This window comes from Planococcus citri, chromosome 4, assembly GCF_950023065.1.
Source record: "Planococcus citri chromosome 4, ihPlaCitr1.1, whole genome shotgun sequence".
Taxonomy (NCBI): domain Eukaryota; kingdom Metazoa; phylum Arthropoda; class Insecta; order Hemiptera; family Pseudococcidae; genus Planococcus; species Planococcus citri.
Genome location: NC_088680.1, coordinates 23,778,301 through 23,798,288, shown reverse-complemented (window position 1 = coordinate 23,798,288; position 19,988 = coordinate 23,778,301). Strand labels below are relative to the sequence as shown.

General features: G+C 34.5%; 1 protein-coding gene across 4 annotated transcripts in view; it reads right to left on the bottom strand.

Annotated features, from left to right (window-relative positions):
* The window catches only part of LOC135842384 (serine proteinase stubble-like), an 83,837-nt gene that overhangs the window by 14,275 nt on the left and 49,574 nt on the right, over positions 1-19,988 (bottom strand). For 2 of the 4 annotated variants that reach the window (XM_065359819.1, XM_065359818.1), the window contains 3 exons: positions 17,401-17,719; positions 4,412-5,986; positions 4,221-4,340 (listed from right to left, as the gene is read on the bottom strand). In XM_065359819.1, the coding sequence (XP_065215891.1) occupies positions 4,221-4,340; positions 4,412-5,986; positions 17,401-17,707 (2,002 nt within the window). In that variant the 5' untranslated portion in view covers positions 17,708-17,719. Of the gene's footprint in view, positions 1-4,220; positions 4,341-4,411; positions 5,987-17,400; positions 17,720-18,738; positions 18,857-19,988 lie in introns of those variants that run through there. The other 2 variants (XM_065359820.1, XM_065359821.1) reach the window with 2 other exon arrangements.

The window sequence follows — 19,988 nt, the reverse complement described above, 5'->3', positions numbered from 1 at the left end:
CTATCAGAGCTTTCAAAAGTACTATTATTATACCATTGGTACAGTCGTTTTTCGGTAGTTTTTCGATAAATAGTTACCTCAAGTCTTGCCCCCACTCTTAAAAACTTAATTTTTTCTTTTCATTTAAAAAAAAAACAAAAAACAGGGGATCTTTAGTCAATAACATAATTATTAGATATTGAATTTCGAAAAATGCAAGTAAGAAACTAAGTAGGTAGGTAGGTAGGTAAGGTAGGTAATCATATTTTCTTTTCTATTTGCAATTGAAGTTCAGAAATATTTCAAAACTGATTTTAATATCGGAAAAAATGCTTCAGTTTTTTTAACGCATATCAATCAAAAGTCAAAATTATATTATTTTAGAGAGCGTGCAAAAATCAAAAATACATCATATTAGTCAAAATTTCCCGCGCTAAAGAGCATTTTTCGATTTTTGGTGAGATTTTGAAAATCAAATTTGGGTCTGGTTTTCAGAAATGTGAAAAAAATCAACATTTTACCAAATTGGCCTGGAAGGCTTAAACCTGGCATGTACTCTATTTTCAACCCTCTGAATCTGTTGCGAACGGTTCCGAATCGTTTTGAGCAATTCTGGGGCCTCCATAACCGATTTTTGAAAATTGAAATTTTCATAAAATTTTACCCAATGAAGCTGGAAGGCTAAAATTTACTTTATACCTTTATTTCAACGTGGTAAAGTTCATTGAAGGCGAATTCGAGCTGATTTGGAGTGCCAGCAATATTTTAAAAATTCCAAATTTTCAAAGTGCCATAAAAATTGTCCAAATAAACTTTAGTAGGTACCTATTGGCTCCATTGAAAAAAATTTTAAATCTATTTTATGCCCTATTTTCTACATACATGTCGAATAAACTGGAGATGGTTTTGAGCCGTTTCAGAACCTCCAGCAACTTTTTGGTAATTCCAGTTTTCGAAAAAAAACACCTTAAAATCTGAAAATCTGTCCAAACGCGACTTCCCAAAATACCCGACCAGTAAAAATGTCAAGTGCTGAAATTTATTTTTTGATTTTTAACGAATTTTTGAAAATTCAAATTAAGCTCATTTCTCACGGGAAAAAAAACAAAATTTTTATCGAATTGTCATAAAATTCTGAAATTTGGTTTGAACCCTATTTCAGACATTTCGAGTCGATTGCGGTGATGGTTTCGAACCATTCTGGAGCTTCCTGCGGATTTTCAGATTTTCCAGTTTTTGAAAAAAAAAAAAAAAAAGCGCTACACAAGAAAGATAAAAACGTAATTCTAAACTCGGATTTACCATCTTTGTGAGCCTTTTAATCGATTCAGGCACATATTTTCGAAATTTTTTTGTGATAGTTCAAATCCAAAATTTTCTCCAGCGATTATTTTTGAAAGCAAAAAATGAAAAAATTGTCTTTCTCGAACACATAAAAGAAAAGTATGGAATTTGCTTTGTCCTCTATTTTCGACATTCCGGGTCGATAGGCAAAGTTTTCGAACCATTCTGGAGTCTCCAGCAGATTTTTGGGATTCTCCAGGTAAAGATTTCAAAAACAATTGTTGAAGAAAATTTCCTGGTTTGGACAAGCAGAAAATTTTTTCTAAAATATGCGTCTAAATATCGACCAGAAGGGTTACAGAGATGATCAGTCTGAATTTATAGGAGTTGAATTCCATTTCCACTTCCCTCAGGTAAGTACATACAAGAGAATCCAAAAATCCACTGGAGGCTCTAGAACGGTTCGAAACTACGATCAAACCACTCAGAAAGGTAAAAAATAAGGTAAAAACTTAATTCCAACTGTTTTCGTTTAGGTGTTCGTAAATGATGAATTTTTCACATTTTTTTTCAAACATTATTTCGAAGAAAATAATCCTGGATAAATAAGCCAACACAAAATATTCTCAAAATATGCGCTTAAATCGATTAAAAGGATCTCAAAAATATTTGAATACGAGTTTATTGGTGCTGAATTTCATTTTCAACGTGTTTTTTTCCCATAAACGACTCTGAAAATGTGCTGAAGCCTTCAGAATGATTCGAAACCATCATCAATTGACTCAGGAGATCAAAAATAAGGCACAAACCAGATTTCAGATTTTTACGTTAATTTGATCAAATCCGGATTTTTCATTGAGAAAAGGCCAAATTTGAATTTTTGAAAATTCATCGAAGATTTCACAAAATGAATTTCAGCAGCTTAAAATTTTGCTAGTGGCGTATTTTGGGATACTCTTTGAACTCTCCTGTGATTGATTCAAATTTTTTGTGCTAGTTGAAGTACACCTTTTGTAAGGACTAAGCGTTTATTTTTTCTTGAAAAATAAAAACTTGGACCAGCATCTCCAGAACGCATTAGTGCATCATGATATCAAATAAAATTATTTGTAATTTTATTTGAAAAGGAGGAGTTGCGATAAGGCCATTTTTTGGCACCAGCTAGTTATCGACTCAACCACTTTTAAAATGTTGTAATAAATGTCCCAATTACGAATCCGTGGTTGGTTAACCCAAAACAACAATTTTTGGGCTCCAGGGGTTCCCAAAGTTGTGAATAAAAAAAATTTTAGGAACCACTGAGTATTACTTTCAAAAACTGTATTAGCATAAAATATCTGTTTAAACCCGATAAACGTTATGCGAGGAGATTTTTCTATTTTCAACCCTCGGGGGTAAAAATTAAGGGTTTCAATTTTTTGAAAATTTTGGAACCACCATTTTGGACCTACCCCTTTCAACCCCGCTAAAAAGATTTTTACAGTTTATTAGTATCTGAAAGACCTCCATCTTACCAAATTTTGAGCTCAATAAAAATTTTCGCTGGTACTAAAAAATCCAATTTTTCGTAATTTCGATGTTTTGGGAACCCCTGGAAAATTTTTACTTCGTTGAAATCATGAAAACGTTAAGGTATTTTAACGTCCTCTCGAAGAGTTAAATTTCAGAATTTGATCTAAAATAGCTCAATTTTGAAAGTTACAGGAAAAATCATATGAAAAATTATCGAGCACTTGCTAGTGTGTTTCAAATATAAATTCTTCAATTTATTTGAAAAAATATGCGCAAACGCCATTTTTAGGGGTGCCTAAAATGGGGGGCTCTAAAAAAAGGGTTCAAAATTACGAATATCCAGGGAGCTTAATTCAACATTTTCATCTAAATAATCGAATATACACCTCAAAACGTTACGTTTGGCGCAAATCTCAGGTTTCTAGTTTTCCGGGGGTTCCCAAAATATCGAAATTACGAAAAATTGGAAAATTGGATTTCTGAGTACCAGCGAATATTTTTATTGAGCTCAAAATTTGGTAAGATGGAGGTCTTTCAGATACTAATAAACTGTAAAAATCTTTTTAGCGGGGTTCAAAGGGGTAGGTTCAAAATAATGGTTCCAAAATTTTCAAAAAATTGACCCCCCCCCCCCCCATTTTTCCCCAGAGGGTCGAAAGTAAGAAAATCACCTCGCATATTGTTTATCGGGTTCAAACAGATATTTTATGCTAATACAATTTTTAAAAATAATACTCAGTGGTTCCTAATTATTTTTTCATTCACAACTTTGGGAACTCCTGGAGCCCAAAAAATTGTTATTTTGGGTCAACTATCCACTACAACATTTTAAGAGTGGTTGAGTCGTTAATTAGCTGGTGCCAAAAAATGGCCTTATCGCAACTCCTTTAATTTTTCAAACTTGAGTATTTGGCAGAAGTACTTATTTTGGTTGGTCTTTTCAGAAGCTACTTTCAATTTTGAAACCTTGATTAATCATTTTCAAACGTTTCAAAATTATAATTCTTATACCCTGGATCTGGTTCAGAAAAACGCTCCTGTAATATTTTGTTCGTGTATTTTCGTCGCCAAAAAATGCCAACTTTTCGTAAGTATTAAAAAATAAAATAACTTGATAAAAAATGTGTCGGAAAAAATGTTCAATTTAGCAAAAATTGTTCATTATTTTTAAATTTAAAAAAAAAAAAAAAACTCAATTGGGACATTATAAGATTACTAACAATCGTCGACAACACGATTATTCAAGAAAATAACTTTTTTTCTTTTCCTAAAAAATACTCCAACCATCAATCAAAACAATTCTCTAATCGATAACGAATATTAGAACGATTTGCTCCTTCAATTCACAAACCAGCAAATCTACCAACATCTGTGCAGTTCAGAACACCACACGATGAAATACAAGGGGTCATACTTTTACACAAATACTGATAAAAAATACTTACGCGACGAAGGAGCATGAGTAGTCACCGATACTTCAACCCAGGAAGGAGAAGTAGCAGTGGTGGTACCAGTCGAACTGCTACTGCTGGAAGTGATCGTTGGTCTATAATCTACTTCGTATTCTGCAAAATGAGAGAAAAATCAAAACCCTTCGCAAAATCCAGCAATAAATCAAAATAACTTTCAACGTTACCTGATGGTTTAGTAGGTTTGGTTGGTTTACCAGTAGATGACGATGGCTTAGGATAGGTAGGATAAGATGTCGAAGGTTTGGTGGTATATTTATTACTAGTGGATGGTTTGAGTGTGCTCGAAGGTTTCATTCGATCTGGTAAAATGACTGCTGGAACTTCCTCGATGGTAGTCCACGTGACAAAAGGTGGCTGAGACGTAGTAGCTGTTGAAGAACTCGACGAACTCCACGGTCTCGAGGGTGGTTTTTCCGACGGTGTTGTTGCCGTCGTCCAATAACTCGATGGCGATTGCGGCCTCTCTGTGATTTCGTTTTCGCTCACCGTCGAAGAGTTGAACTTGAGGTAAGCTGTGGTGTCTGCAGATACGGCCACGGTGGTCGGATACGTTGGTGTGGTGTAAATGGTATGGATTGTTTGGATATGACTGGATAGCGAAGATACGGTGGATGGTGGTTTATTGGACGATGATACAGTCGAGACGGGTATCTTGACGTAGTTGGAGGAAGGAGGAGGTGCTGTTGAGGGACTCGGTCTGTATGGAGGAGGTTTGGTGGGTTTCTTGGACGACGATGTGAATTGATTGATGGGCGTAGGAATGCCCGGAGTCGACGAAGGGTATGGTTTTATAGGAACTGAGGGCTCGGTAACGAGCGATGCAGGTTTCGAGCTCAAACCGTTGTTGGTGAAAGCCGAATGCAGCGTGGTTTTATTTATCAGCGAACTGATGGTGGATGAGGGAGGCGTGTAGATGGCCGGATACGTCGGAGTGCCCGTAACCACCGGCTTGACGGGAGGTTTTGGTTTGGTTTTGTTTGGCGAGCCTGGTTTGCCGGTGTTTTGCGATGTCGGCTTGGTCGGTTTGGTTGAACTTGGTTTTTGAGACGACGACGATGACGATGACGATGACGATGGCTTCGTTATAGGTTTCGAGTACGCGGTCGTCGATCCAACAGGTAATGGCTTATGTGTGCCGGTTTGGAACGTGGTCGTTACGGTCGTCGAGTACACCAGCGGTGACGTGGTAACATGTGTCGTCGGCGACGAATACGTCTGCGAGAACGTCACGTTAAACGTGGGCGTTCTCGAGGTCGCCGTCGAAGACGAATCGAACGAGCCTTTGTTGGCGGTCACCAAAGGCCTGGTAGAACTTGGTTTATGATGATACGTCGACGAGTACAGATCGCCTACCGTCGACGACGATGGTATCGATACCACCGATAAAGGACGACTCATCGTCGACATCGATACGGGCATCGATGCGGTGGTACTGGGGCCCGGGCTGCTCGACACCAGCGACAGATCCGAGTACGTAGACGAAGGCCTTTGGTACGTCGATTTTATCGTACTGACCAGCGTGTCTTCTCTGTTTGGTAAATTATTGTGTACGATCGGCTCGATGGTATCGATATCGGTGCCGCTGGCTATTTTGCAACAGCTGCCGAAGTAAAATCTATCTATGCACGTGCCTAAATGTGTACCGTTCGCTTTGGCGCAAGAATACGCGAACATGCATAGGCCGGTTTCTCCAGTTCGTCGGCTTACGCAAGGCAAATGCCGAATGTTTCGTCCCATTCCTGAAATAACAAAATGGTAAATTGCAGGTTAATATCTAGCCATACTCTTCTCATATCTTGGTAGTTTTCATTAACCTAAGCCGGCAACCACGTATAGCAGAGTTCTAGCAACTGACGTAGCCGCCTCTATATCTAACCCTATAGGTACATAGGTACTAAATACGTAAGCTAAATTAAAATCACCGCTAGTTCGACCCATAAAATCATTCTCTCTCAATGACATAGCGAGTAATTTGATTTTCTAAAAACTTGATCCATTCGTACAGTATTAGCTAGAATTTATACCCATTTAAATCAATGAACGCTGAAAAATGAGTTTGTTCGGGCGGGTTTCGGGTATTTCCGGGTCTTGACGTCGGTAATGGGAAATCTAGAGTTGTATTTTCAAGTTTAGTTCTCCCATTTTGCTCAATTTTGTTACGAGTTCCGTTTAATGAACTAGTGAAGTGACCACCATAAACTTAATTTCAACCCATCACTCTCCAGAAGACAGGAGAGGAAAACCCTATCAATTTTTACGTATTTTCGATTTCCTGCAAACCTGCCAAACTTCTAAGGCTTATATTTCAAGGAGTCAAGATTTTTTCAACACAGAGCAAAGCTATTTGCGGAGGTTTGAAGGAAATAAATTGAAGCATATGTTTCCTAACTGCACTAAGTCTATTTTCAAAGATTCTGAGGTTGCATGGCCATCTAGCATAAAGTTACAGCCCAAAATGGCTGATTTTTTGATATGTTGTGCCCAAGGGTCTTGGCTACAACATATCAAAAAATCAGCTAATTTGGGCCATTTCTACGTTTCCAAATTTGTACTAAGTATCATGAATTTCTTATCAATATTTTTTTGGACTTAGTGCGTTTTGGAAACATATGCTTCAATTGGAAGTTTTAAAATCAAAAAAGGCTTGAATCAAATTTTTTTGAACTTGACTAAATCTGACTGGGCCTTTGAGCTTCCAAGGATTTTCAAGATCCTATTTTGAAAATGTGTTTCTTACGTAGAAAAGTGTTTTTGCTTCAATTTGTCTTTTTCAAATATTAAATACCTAGCTAAGAATTTTGGAACATTTTTCTAATTCGCCGGCCTCTCCTAATGAATCAGTTTGGAATTTAAAAAAAAAAAAAACTTATTTCTCCGAATGTGTAGAATGTATACAGGGGTCGGCGTAAGTTAGTATTCGCATTCGAAAACTGATGAGTTTTCTTTAACACCCTGTTGTGTGTAATTAGTAGATAGAGGGTCATGTAAGTAGTGCGTTGTGTTCGTAGAAGTCCCACCAACACATTGGTAGTAATAGTTTCGTTCCCCACTATGTCACTACAGAAAAAAAATTACTTTTTGTTTTAAAAAATTTTTGTTTGTGCAAATCGGAATACTAACTTACGCCGACCCCTGTATAAGTAGGTTTGTCATGAAATATTGAGGCCTAAAAGATTTCCAACTTAGGACCAAAAAATCAAAATTTCCTAATTTTTCAAAATATTTGACCTAATAAAATTCATGGTTTTCGCTTTTTTTGCGCACCCACTCTGTAAAACTGTTGCATTTTATCAGAAAATAATTCCCCATCTAGGTATACCTATTGATTTTCTTTTAAATCCACAAAATTTGTGCTGCGAGCCTCACTTTTCCAAGTTGAAAAAAACACACGAAAAAAAAATTTTGAAATGTGAAAATCGAAGTTTTGAAATTTGTCATTTTTGTTCATAATCCTAAATTCCCCCTCACCCCCCCCCTTCGTTGAAAAAAATTGAAAGAATTGAAATACTTATTTTACCTATGAAAAAAAAGAGTATAAACATTTTTTTATTACTGGGAAATTTTCAAAAAATTTCAATACACTTTAGTTATTTTTGATTTTTTTTTAATTTTAGAAAAATGGGACTTTGTTATTAAAAATTCTGACATAAAAATGTGAAATTTTCAAAAATTATTACCAAAATTGATTTTTTTTCTTTCCTTTTTTTCACTTTTTCTGGGAGAGAACTTCATAGAAGGACACCAAAATAGTTTCAAAGAGTAAAGGAGATTTGTTTCTTAAAACGAGGATTATTTGTAAATTTATAATTATTTTTTTTCATTTTTTTATTGAAGGACTGAAATTATCAAGGATGGTTTTTTCGTAAAATTTAACAACTTTGAAAGATGAAAGCAAAAAAAAATTTCAAAAAATTCTTACAATATGTGCATAGATACAAATAGGATCCACCCTTCTGTAGCGCAATGCAATCAAAATTCAGAAAAATGCACCTAATGTATGCATATTGATGAAAAATTGAAGAACTTTTTTTAAAAATATGAATTTGGTGTTGGTTAAAATGACAGGAAAGAAATTTTGGTGGTAGAGATTATCTCGATGTTTCATCAAAAATTATTTTACAAATTTCGGAAATTCTTACTTTTAAACCACAGGTATAAATTACTGTAGAAGAATAGAAAATTTTTTACTTCATCTCAGGAGCAACTGAGCTTCCTGTTTATTACAAGATTATAAGAACCCGAAAATGAATTTTTAAATTTTTAGAATTTCAGAGCTCAAAAATATTCAGTTTAAAATGATGAAAATTATATATTTTTTCACTGCCGTTCTCAAAATTTTCGAAAAATCCCTGAGAACTTGACCCCCCCCCCCAAATAAAAAATACTCGTGCAATAAATCCCTTTTCTCAAATATGTATTTTTGAAAAAGTTTCTCACTTATTTTTCATGTTTTATTATTTCATTTTTTCAACCCTGGTCGATTGATGCAGTCCAACATTGTTTGAGACTCGAAGGAGGGGGGGGGGGGTCCTTCAGAATAGGATTTTTAATAGAACAATTTCACGTAATACAGACATAAAATTTATGAAAAATTTATTTCATTTTAAGAGGGGTTTTCAATGAAAGGGAGTTATTTGGAAGAGAACCACCCACCCCAACCCTGTTTGAACGTATTTGCTCGCATAATGGAATTACGAACGAAAAAAGTTGACCCAATTTTCACTTTTCATTTGACTCCTGCTATGGCTTGGGAACTATTTTTTGTTTCTTTCAACGGAAAACTCTCGACGAATATTAGTTTTCAAAACTAGAGCTTCCAGGGCTAAAATTGGAATAGAACTTCAAAGTTTTATAAATTTTAACCAATCAGAATACTGAATTTTGAAGTTTTGAACTTCATTTTTTGGCGTCAAATTTTTCTCTCCAATTTTTTCAATTTTGGTAAACAAACGGTAAGAATTTATGAAAATTATGATAAAAAAAACCAGGTGTTTTTGGGGTACCCATTTGGCAAAAAACCAAACTTTTTGGAAATTTCGACCAAAAATGTTTTTTTTAGGTAATTTTAACAAAAAATGAATCTTTTCTTACAGTAAGTATTTACAAAAAAAGTATGATTTTTGGCAAATTTGGCAAAAGAAGCAGAATTTTTTGATAATTTTGGTAAACACCTGATTTTTTTCACAATTTTTACAAAAAAGCAAGACTTTTTAAAGCTGAACATTTTAATCAAAAAAAAAAGTAAGAAATTTTGGCAAAAAAAAAACAGTAGGGGAGATTGTTGTACCAGGGACCGATTTTTCTTTTTTTGGGAATGGACTCCACCCATTAATTATTTTTGAAAATGTGAATAGGGTGCATCAAAGAATGGTCTTTTACAAAAAAAAACGAGATATTCACATTTGTTCAAAACGCATTCCCCTACCCTCCAGAATTTTTTGAAAAAGTCACTTTTTTTTGGTCCATGGTACAACGGGTCGTGTACCAAGGACCAAAAGGAAATTTACCCTGGAAAATGCCTAAAAGTTGGCCGTGAATGCATAAAGTTCACCTATGGATCATAGACATTCATTATACATATTTACTTTTTACAATAAGATCATATAAAATTTTGCAGAATTTTTTTAAAAAAATTTCATAAGTTTGTCATGTTGTACCACGGACCATAGATTTTTCCTCAAATTTCCACCAATTTCAAATAAATTTTGAAACGTTTTCAGATGCTACAATGTAAAAACTGTGTAAAGGGCATCCTGGCATCTGAAGAAGAAACAAAATTCGTGAAAATTAGATGAAAAAATTGCGGTCCGGGGTACACGATGAAATTTGGTCCCAGGTACAAGACCTCCCAAAATTTAGAAAAAAATTTCTACAAAATTTCACACAATATTTTTCCAAAAAGTGAATATGTGTACTTACACTTGGATGGTGTAGCTACACGTTGCACTAATTGCTTTGACAAATTTCAAATAAACAACAGGTCAAAATGAGTTCACAAAACATGGCAAAATGTAATTTTTCGTTTTAAAACGTGATAATCGTGTGCAAAATTTTCAAATGAAAACCTTATCGCCTATAGTTCATTTTGTGGCATACCCTAATGATGCTTTAAAACGTAGTGGGGTCCGAATTCCGCAAGTGGCGTTAGTGAGGGAAAGGTCCCTGGTACAACAGGTCCGGGGTACAACAATCTCCCCTACTTTTTGGCAATTTCATAAAAAATAAGATAGGTACCACTTTTGATGATTTTAACACATGAGCCTTTTTATAATTTTTACAAAAAAATAGGCCCTTTCGCAATTTTGGCACAAAAAGTAAGATCTTTATGGTAATTTTTTATAGAAAACCAATTTTTTGCAATTTTGACAAGAAAACATATTTTTGAAACAAAAAACCAAGACTTACCTTTTAGAAAAAAAAAATTTGTTCTGCAATTTCGCAACACATTTTGATAATTTTGAATTTAAAAAATCTGTTATTAAATGTTTCTATGCAATTTGACGAAACAGGGTGCGATTTTTTTCAATTTTTGCAGAAAATAAGTTTTTTGGGGGTTTGGCCGTTAAAACGAAATTATTTTCTGCAATTTCATCAAAAAAAAAACTCGACTTTTGTCCACTTTAGTGCATTCTGGATAATGGAGCTCGGAGAAAGTGGGTTCGAGAAATTAGTCATTCGGAGAAATGGCAATTTGTGGGGTTTCCATTCGGGAAAATATACTCGTGAGGGCGTAGGAACATCTGGGAATCTGTATTTTGGGGCATACTTCCAATTTTTTATTAGAACAGGAATGCCTCATCATCATATTATCATCAGAGAATTGGCGTTCTATTCTTTTTAAGAATTATGAGAAAAAACTCCCAATCCATAAGTATCATAAAAGGTCTCTTAAAATTGAAAAATCATTTCAACTCAAAGCACTTCCTAATTCTATTTTCTTCAACCGTTCACAAAACCTAACCATCAATTTCCATACTTCCTTACACCACAATACACGAAACACACTCAATCTACCATCTCACAAATACCTCATCGAGAGGACTAACAACTGAAATAGATCCTAAACTACGTCATACTGTTGTCCATTAAAACGTAACGCGAAAAGAAAGTGTTACATGTCGTTGTCATTTCTAATCTGGTGTGTTTTGTCTGATCGAGCACATAGAGTAGGTAAAACAAGCTCATCATAACTGGCTGCCTAGTGCCTAGTGATCGAGAGGTGAGCGGAAATATCCACGTAAAGCGCACACGTATGTAATCCAGTGACCTGTCCTAATTACCAGGAATGCTGACCTTCACCCTTCAGCCTCACCTTAAGTAAACACGTATAGGTATAGCATAAACCTAACTGTGTGGTAGGTAACTGAAACACATTGACTAGAATGAACACTGAACTAGCCATCTATCTAGTAAAGTAAAACCATAACACCATGTGTAAGCTCCATAATGGGTTCCATTCGTACGATTATACACTTGTACCAGTAAGTATATAAAATCGAATCTGTTGGAGTTTTTGTCGAGGAATTCCACAAGGTGTGTTCGAATTTTTTTGGTCATTTTTATGCCAAAACTATACCTAAAAGAACGTAATACCTCCCCCAATCTTGAGCCTGTCGGTATAGGCATGAATTCAACCCATAATATTTTTTTTTCTTTCAAAAAAAAAAAAACAGAATGAAAAGAAACGCAGGTAATTTACACATTATTAATTCTCGTTTGTTCATCTTTCGTGGGTGTTTACAATAACAATACACGTTTGTATTCTTCTCGAAGACTATACAACACAATACAGACATTAATGTACGCTTCATTTCGTAGGTACTACTGACCTACTAAAGAAGAAAAAAAAAAGTACACAGATATGGTTACATATGTAGACGTATTTCTATGCACTCTTATGATGTGTATGATCATAATAAAGACGTAGACGTAGTACATATATTGCGTATTGGTGACTGCGAGAGTACTTATTTAGATACTGTTACGAATTCGTGAACACTGAACAGGTCAAACTTAGGTACTCGGTATACCAAAAGAAAACAGAGAGAGACAAACAGATCTCTGCACAATAACGAGTACTTCATAAATGTCAACAACTCCACCACGTTCTTCTAAGATATAGATACCAATTACCTACATAACGGATTGAGATTTTTAAATGCAACTTGGTATTGCCAGAGTCCAGTCAAGCCTAAAATTAATACCCAAAAACCGATGATGACGTCGATTAATCCAAACTTACAGTTCTACATAATTTAATCCTTGGCTGCGGATAAATTATTATACGAAACCTCGTGCGAAACGGTATCGTTCAGTACGAGGTCCGTTGCAGCCAGATCAACGTAGGTATTTTTTCAACGTCGTATCCAAAAAAAAAAAAAAAAAAAAGCGTTATAAAGAGCAAACAAAACCCACCAGAGAACACGCAGCAGACGAGAGATATCGTGTATAATTAAAGTCGCGACGAGATGAACGATTCTTTATGAATTGCCGATCATTACAAAAAAAAAAGTCGAGTAAGTACGTAAGATGCACCGTAATGTATAAAGTACCAATCAGTGGCTTGAATTTGACCTGCATGGTATGTGAATCCAAGTCGAGTGCGTAGGTACGAAGAATATTCACATATAAGTCATTCGACAAACAGGCACAGTTGCATGTTACAATTACCCATGACCTTGAACGTGGCTCGGGGCAAATACTGTAGTAGATGATCTCGAACCAGTACACATAAGTGGATAGGTCATTTAAACAATGTTTCCAGCTCACTGACAAAAGTCTTTACGATGAGATGGTGATGGTGCGATTGAGAGGAAATCTTTTCGAATACCGATCGATTGATTTTGATCAATGGATGTGAAGTTTATTGGGATATGGGAATAGGAGCCAGATGGTCTGATGGCCTCGATTGACGAATTTTTTCAAACGAATGGTGAAGTGAGCCGGATGGTTGATTTACTTTTGAACTACAGGTGAGAAGAGGGGATACGACAAAAGTTCTTTCACAAAATATGAACGTTTACAACATGAAGACTTCGATTGAGCTGAAATTTGCCTCACTGAAAGAACTTGAGATCGACATTTTAGAAACCAATTTTAAGCCAATGAAGTAAATTTTTCATTTTTTCGGAGGATTTTTGAAAATGATGAAAATATTTCCTGAGAATATTACACTAGGCAACTACTCGTATTTTGAAATTTTTTCTGGTGTTTGGGTTGAAAATGGGCTTAATCGATAGGTTAGACCCTAAAACAAAAAGCAGACTGAGTTTTTTAAATTTGAGTTGTTTTTGTGATCAAGAGAGACTGTCAAAGTTGCAGACATGGCAGTTGGGGAAAGTAGTTTACTTTAAAAAGTGCGTAGAATCCGAAAATGGCCTTGATTTTTTTCGCAAAACAATACTCTCTAAATTTGAAACAGTCAAATTTCATTGCTTAGCAGGCACGACATTTCCCCTTTTTAAAAGCAGTAATTTTTGATTGCAAAACAGTAGAAAATCTACTGAATTGGTCAGTCAAAATGATTTTTTACTGACCAATTCAGTAGATTTTTCACTGTTTTGTAGTAAAAAACTACTGCTTGAAGTAGGGCAAAAAAGGCCATCTTTGCAACTTTGATCATCTCTCCTGACCACAAAAACAACTCAAATTGAAAAACCCCACCCTGTTTTTTGTTTTAGGGTCCAAAGTATCGATTAAGCTCATTCTCAACCCGAACACAAATTTGCAGTTGCCCAGTGTTATTATCTAACTTGATAAAAGAAAAATTGTGATAAAATTTGAAAATTATTTTCTATACTCGAATTGATTTCCACAATTTGCAAGCCAACATTGAGCCTCCAAAAAAGGCTGACTTTTTTCCATCGATCGACTTGCATTGACAGCTCAAATGCCAATCCCATCCAGTTTAAGTTCAACATTTTGAGTTGATTAAAACAGGCAAATCGTAAATTTAAAATTATTTTTTTCTGCGAATCACTCTCACTTCAATGAATAATTTTCCATTTTGTTCTCAAGTGCTGCAAAGGCTATATCTGGTAAGGTTTAAATTGTTCCTAGTCGATTTTTTCAAACTTCTCTCCAACTCTCTATTTTATGGGATAAAAGATGATTCAACATCCCATTCGCAATCCTACCATCCTCAGAGGATCTGCTTTCAAAATGCAGAATTTTTACACTATTTCCTGGATATTGGACATTTTCTGATTAAACGTCGTTTCTGCACAGATAACCAGAAATTTCACATCTCATTTTAAAAAACGAAAAAATAATTATATGGTAAAAAAAATACTGAGTAAAAAAAATGAAAAACTTTTTTTTAATCCAAAAAATCGACCATTAAGTACCTAAAACCGAATTTATTCAGCAAACTGAACTGTCCCAAAATTCCCTCTTCTTGTAATTATTTCCCTGAGTTTTTTAAAATTTGATTCTTTTGATTAAATTTCCATGAAAAATTGTGTGTTTTAGGATAAAACAAAAGGAAGAGTAAGTGTTTCTAAAATTCACTTAAATCACCATCTGGTAATACGATTCGCTGAATTCAAATATAGTGTTAAAAAAATTAACCAAAAAATAATAATTTTCAAAATCAAAACCGATTTTAAAAGTCAAGAAAGCATGAAAAAATTATTCAAAAAATTTGAAAGCATTTTTAGGAATTTTAAGCTGTCTACTACTTATTTTCCGAATTCAGCATCATTTTACGAAAAAATGCACTCCTCCCTCCCCCCGTTGAAAATTCAACAAGTTGAGAAATTTTTAGGAATGAGTGTGAATTGAATCCTGTGTGGATATTAAAAATGATAATCCTCCAGGTTTTTCAAAAATTGATGGAAAAATAACACCAAGTTGTGTTCACTGTCCAGAGCTTAAAACGTCGAATTTCAAGCCCCCTTCAATCCTCAACTTCAACCTAATTACAATTTCCTAATTGATGGTGAACGAAGTACGAACCTTTAATCAAAATAAATGCTCCAAAAATACACACAGAAAATTCATTTTTGACCAAATTTACGACGTAAAGGTCACAATGAGAACAATTATTTTCTCCATCAAGACTATTCGCATCAAATTTCTAGTGACCAAGTACCCCATTTTGAAAGCTGATGAAACTTGTCATTTTTTCGGGTTTTTTCACTTTTCCAATATATTATTTTCAATTTTGAATGAAGATAATTTTGGGGGAATTTTTATTGAAAACCGAGCTGTTTGAAACATATTTAGGGCAATTTGACCATGAAAAGATCATTTAGAGCTACCTATTGGTACAGTTCTCTTTCAAGGGGTACCCAAAATACTCGATTTCTGAATGTTTTTCGTAAATTAAAAGCAAAAAATTGTATGAAATGACCTTTTAAAGGTCTTAAAAACTATGATAAAAATTTCTGTCATTTTTGATTTTTTTCTATTTTATTTTTTCTAAATAGGTAACTAGTTACAGAGAAAGCTTTAATGTGTGGCGTGGTAAACTGAATGAAAATTTAAGACTCACTGCCTTGAAACCTAAGTGAATATTGTTCAATTTCAATTCCTAATCATTTATGCAAAAATTGGACCAAAAATGATTTTTCTTATATTTTTTGCAGCAAAACGAAGATGAGGGTCAAAAATCAGCCACAGTGGTATTCTTAGATAAAAATACATACTACCTAATTATTATTTCTACAAAACCAATTTTCAGTAACATACCTATTTTTCGATTTTGAAACATTTTTTGAAAATATTATTCAAATTTTAAAGCTGGGAGTGAGGATGAGGAATTAAGATGGTTTGAGTTATGTGGGAGAGACAAGGTGACGTTTTTTTGCCTCGTCATTTTACAAAAAAAAAAAAATGCAAACCGATCAATGATCATTAATAAGGAGTCTGACTAACAAGTGACAACTGTACGTATTTTTACAACATTTTTTGATTAAAATTTAAGGCTTGAAAATTCAAATTTTCTGCGTCATTTACTCAGTCTTTAGGTTACCTCCCTCCCCTTTGTGAAAAATAAAAAAGTACGAAACAACTACTGGGACCCTGATCCGATTGATATCTGTAATTTTTATCCCATTCTTTTGACACAATTACTTATAGGTACATTTTTTCCATTTACAGCACCAAAAACGTTTCAAAAAAGTCAAAATTTAAAAAAATGAAATCTTCAAATTTTTGTTTAAATTCGTTCGCCACAGTGGCACAGATTCATAAAGATGGGTGAAGGAGATATTCAGTAGAATTACATGTTTCGGAAAATTCATGAATGGATTCATGTTCAGCAGGTCAAAATACCCCGATGGCCGATTAGGTACCACTCTTTTTACAATTATTTTTATCAAACTGCTCAAATTCACTTTTTTTGCTTCAATTTCTTGCAGGTTCACAAATTAGTGAAAAAACATATAAATTTTGGAAATTTGATCAAAATTACCCTGAAAAAAATGTTTATTGGAACATTTTAACTTACTGAACACGAATCCAGCGATAGTTTTCCGTAAAAAGAATTTTTAATAGTGAAAAAGTGCTGTACAGTTGATGAAACATCGTAATTTTCGAGATCCACCAATCTCAAAGTGTTGAATAGAGGGCTAAAAAAGGTATCGAATTTCAATGTCAGTGGATCGGGAAGATCTAGAAACTCAAATCTCAACCTTTTTTTTGGATGATGGGAGGTGAGGGGGGGTGATAGCACAGGTTACACTACCCGAAAAAGGTAAGTAAAACATACATTTTCTTTAGAAATAACTCCACTTTGACGACCCCTAATTCAATCCCTTGCATGGCTAGGAGGCTCAAAATTTCTCTGAGTACCCTCCCACCCAAAGTAAATATCCTCACCAATTTTTTCCAAAATCCACGATATTTCTTTTTCACTCAACCCTATAGCACGGATCTTTCAAAAAATCACCCCCTCCCCCCCATCACACCGAACCTCGATACAAACACATAAAGGTTAAAACTAGTCCATTCTCATACCCCTTTCCAGTTCTCCGAACAAATTCTCAGGGTACTTAAACTGTATGAAGGCACACCGCTGAATCATATCATCGAACGCGGATGAGATGAATCGCGCGAATATTTCACGCTCATTAAGACAATAAAATATTTAGCACGCGACATGATCATCATCATCATCATCGCAGCAACAGCAACAGTAACAACAGTTTACCTGCAGACGACGGCTGCGTTTCCCAAGCCGGAAGCATCGCGCCGCACGTAACCGGTATCATGAATGCGAAGAGGGCACTGCTCGCGATCACCGTCCAGTATCTTTTCAAATTACTGTTGTTTCTGCTGCTAGTCGTCGTCGTCGTCGTTGTCGTTGTCGTATTCATTATATCGTCTTCATCGTCGTCGTCGATCCTCGTACTACAAATAGGTTTTTCCATTTTATTGTTGTCTGTGCAGCGTTGCTCGTAGATATCGTGTAGTGTTCGGTGGCGACGTCGACGTCGCCCCCTGCTTCCTACCCTCATTTATCTTCTGAGCTGCAACAAACACATTGAAAGCATTTTTAGTATACGATTATATTACGACCTATATTTTGATCGTAGAGAGAGAAAGAAAATAATTTATTGATTTAACATAAAATCCTATGTACCAATTTAGTGGAAATAATTATTTAAAAAATTGCGATATTTTTAGATATTTAATTGAATTAGCTAAGTACGACGAGCATCGAAGCAACATTTGCGAAAAATTCCATCCGAGTTTCCTGATGAGATAATTGTGTATTTTTTTTTATTGAGAAAAAAAGTGGAATTATTATTCCATAACGAGCCTAGACCTACAGGAAATGCCAAATAGGTATCTATAAAACGCTATGTAGAGATAGACTGGTTCAGGTCTCATAAACATCGGATGGATGCTAAATTTATATCATTTTTCTAAATGATTTTTCGTTTTAAAAACGTTTCCAGTCGTTTTATTAAAACTGTACTTCCTTAATAATTCATATTTTTTGGGTCGTTAATTTTCACGCGTTTGTGCCAGAATTCGACGAAAATATTTTGCACAAAAAATTTAGATTTTTTCAAGCATTAATTGGAGGAAGAACATTAAAGATGCAGAGCTAAAGCCTTTTTTTAAGTATACATTCTCAAAGAGCAAACCTGAGAAAATAATTATAGGAAAAAATCAGTGGATAAAAATTGATCAAAAAAAGTGAAAAAAGTTGAAAAAAATTTGCCACACACAAATCACTTGAAATATGAATAAAAATTTTAAAAAAATGAAAAAATAATAAAAAAAATCCAAGAATTATTAAAAATGACGTAGAAAATCAAAAATTGTTGAAAATTCAAAAAAAAATTCAAACACGCAATTTATAGAAATTAATTAAATCCTCTTCCCTTTCCTCTTCATAATCTCTCCATTAACTACATACCTCAATGTTTAGACAAAGGAAAGATTGAGTTCAGGTTTCAGTATCAATAATCCCAAATTTTAAGAAAACTTGAGCATTAATTAAGCTTCAGTTTATAAATAAAAACAGTTAAGTACATACCAATAAACCTCCAAAAATTTAATTCATTCAAAAATATCGAATAAAAACTCGACCAAAGTCTCACAATAATATAAACAACGCGACATCATCACATTCGCAAAAACCAAAGCGCGATTAAACACGACCAAAAACCTCGACGACTGTTTACTTTCGCGAGAACATTTAAAAATGCATTAAAATTAAACGTATTAAACAATAAACGACGATAAATAATATTATAATCACTTTCTATCCGTTTCGAACACACTCTCAATGTATATTTTATCAACTTTTACTTCCATTACTCACACATCATAATGATTTAATGAATCACTCTGGAAACAATTCAGGAATTTTTGCGGTCCACGTGACGAATAGGCCTATCCCCTTCAAAATGAAACCTCAGCTAATGGCAACAAATTTTTTAGAGCCCCTTGGGAGGTGAATTTACCTACCTACGTGTCAGCAGCACAGCACACAACAGAGTGATGATAATCCGTAATACAATTAAGATTACTTTAAAAGTATTATTACACCGCTGACAAGAGTATATATTTCCCATTATTACCCAGGTACCATTGAAGAATGGTCAAAAACACGTGTCATTGTTCCGTTTCATACTCACGCAGAAGACTCGCACAGAACAGAACAGAAATAGTATAGGTAACATTACATTATTAATTTCGGTAGCACTTCGGTTCGGCATTGCTTTAAAATATTTTTTTTTTCTTTTTCTTCTTTGACTCTTCTTCGAGAGAGTTCAACACTATTGAATATCGTTCTATTGTGCACGATTGAATGTTTCATTCTAAATTGAAAGTTTTATGCCCTAGAAGGCTTTTGCGATGAAATTCGTGCCATAGATGACAATAACCTTTCGCATGTGGTTGGTCAAATGTTGCCAATTCTTATTATAGGTATATCAGGATTACAGAGAACCAATCGATTCGGTAAATATATGAGATCATGATGACTTGATTATAAATCTAGGTAGTGGATAATTCGGTATACATATGCTATATCTTGACGTGTGTCATGTGTCAAAACAATGTGTCCATCTTCATTCTACCTCACTAAAATTTCTAACCAAACCATAAATTACAAAGCATTTCATTGACATACTCATTAAAAATTAATTTCAATTTAATATTGGGTATCATAGCAATATTGCTTTTCAATTTTGATTAAAAAACAGATATTCAGATTAAAACCACAAGACATTTGTGGAGGTGATAGGGGAATGGTATACTTAAAATTGAATACACACATTC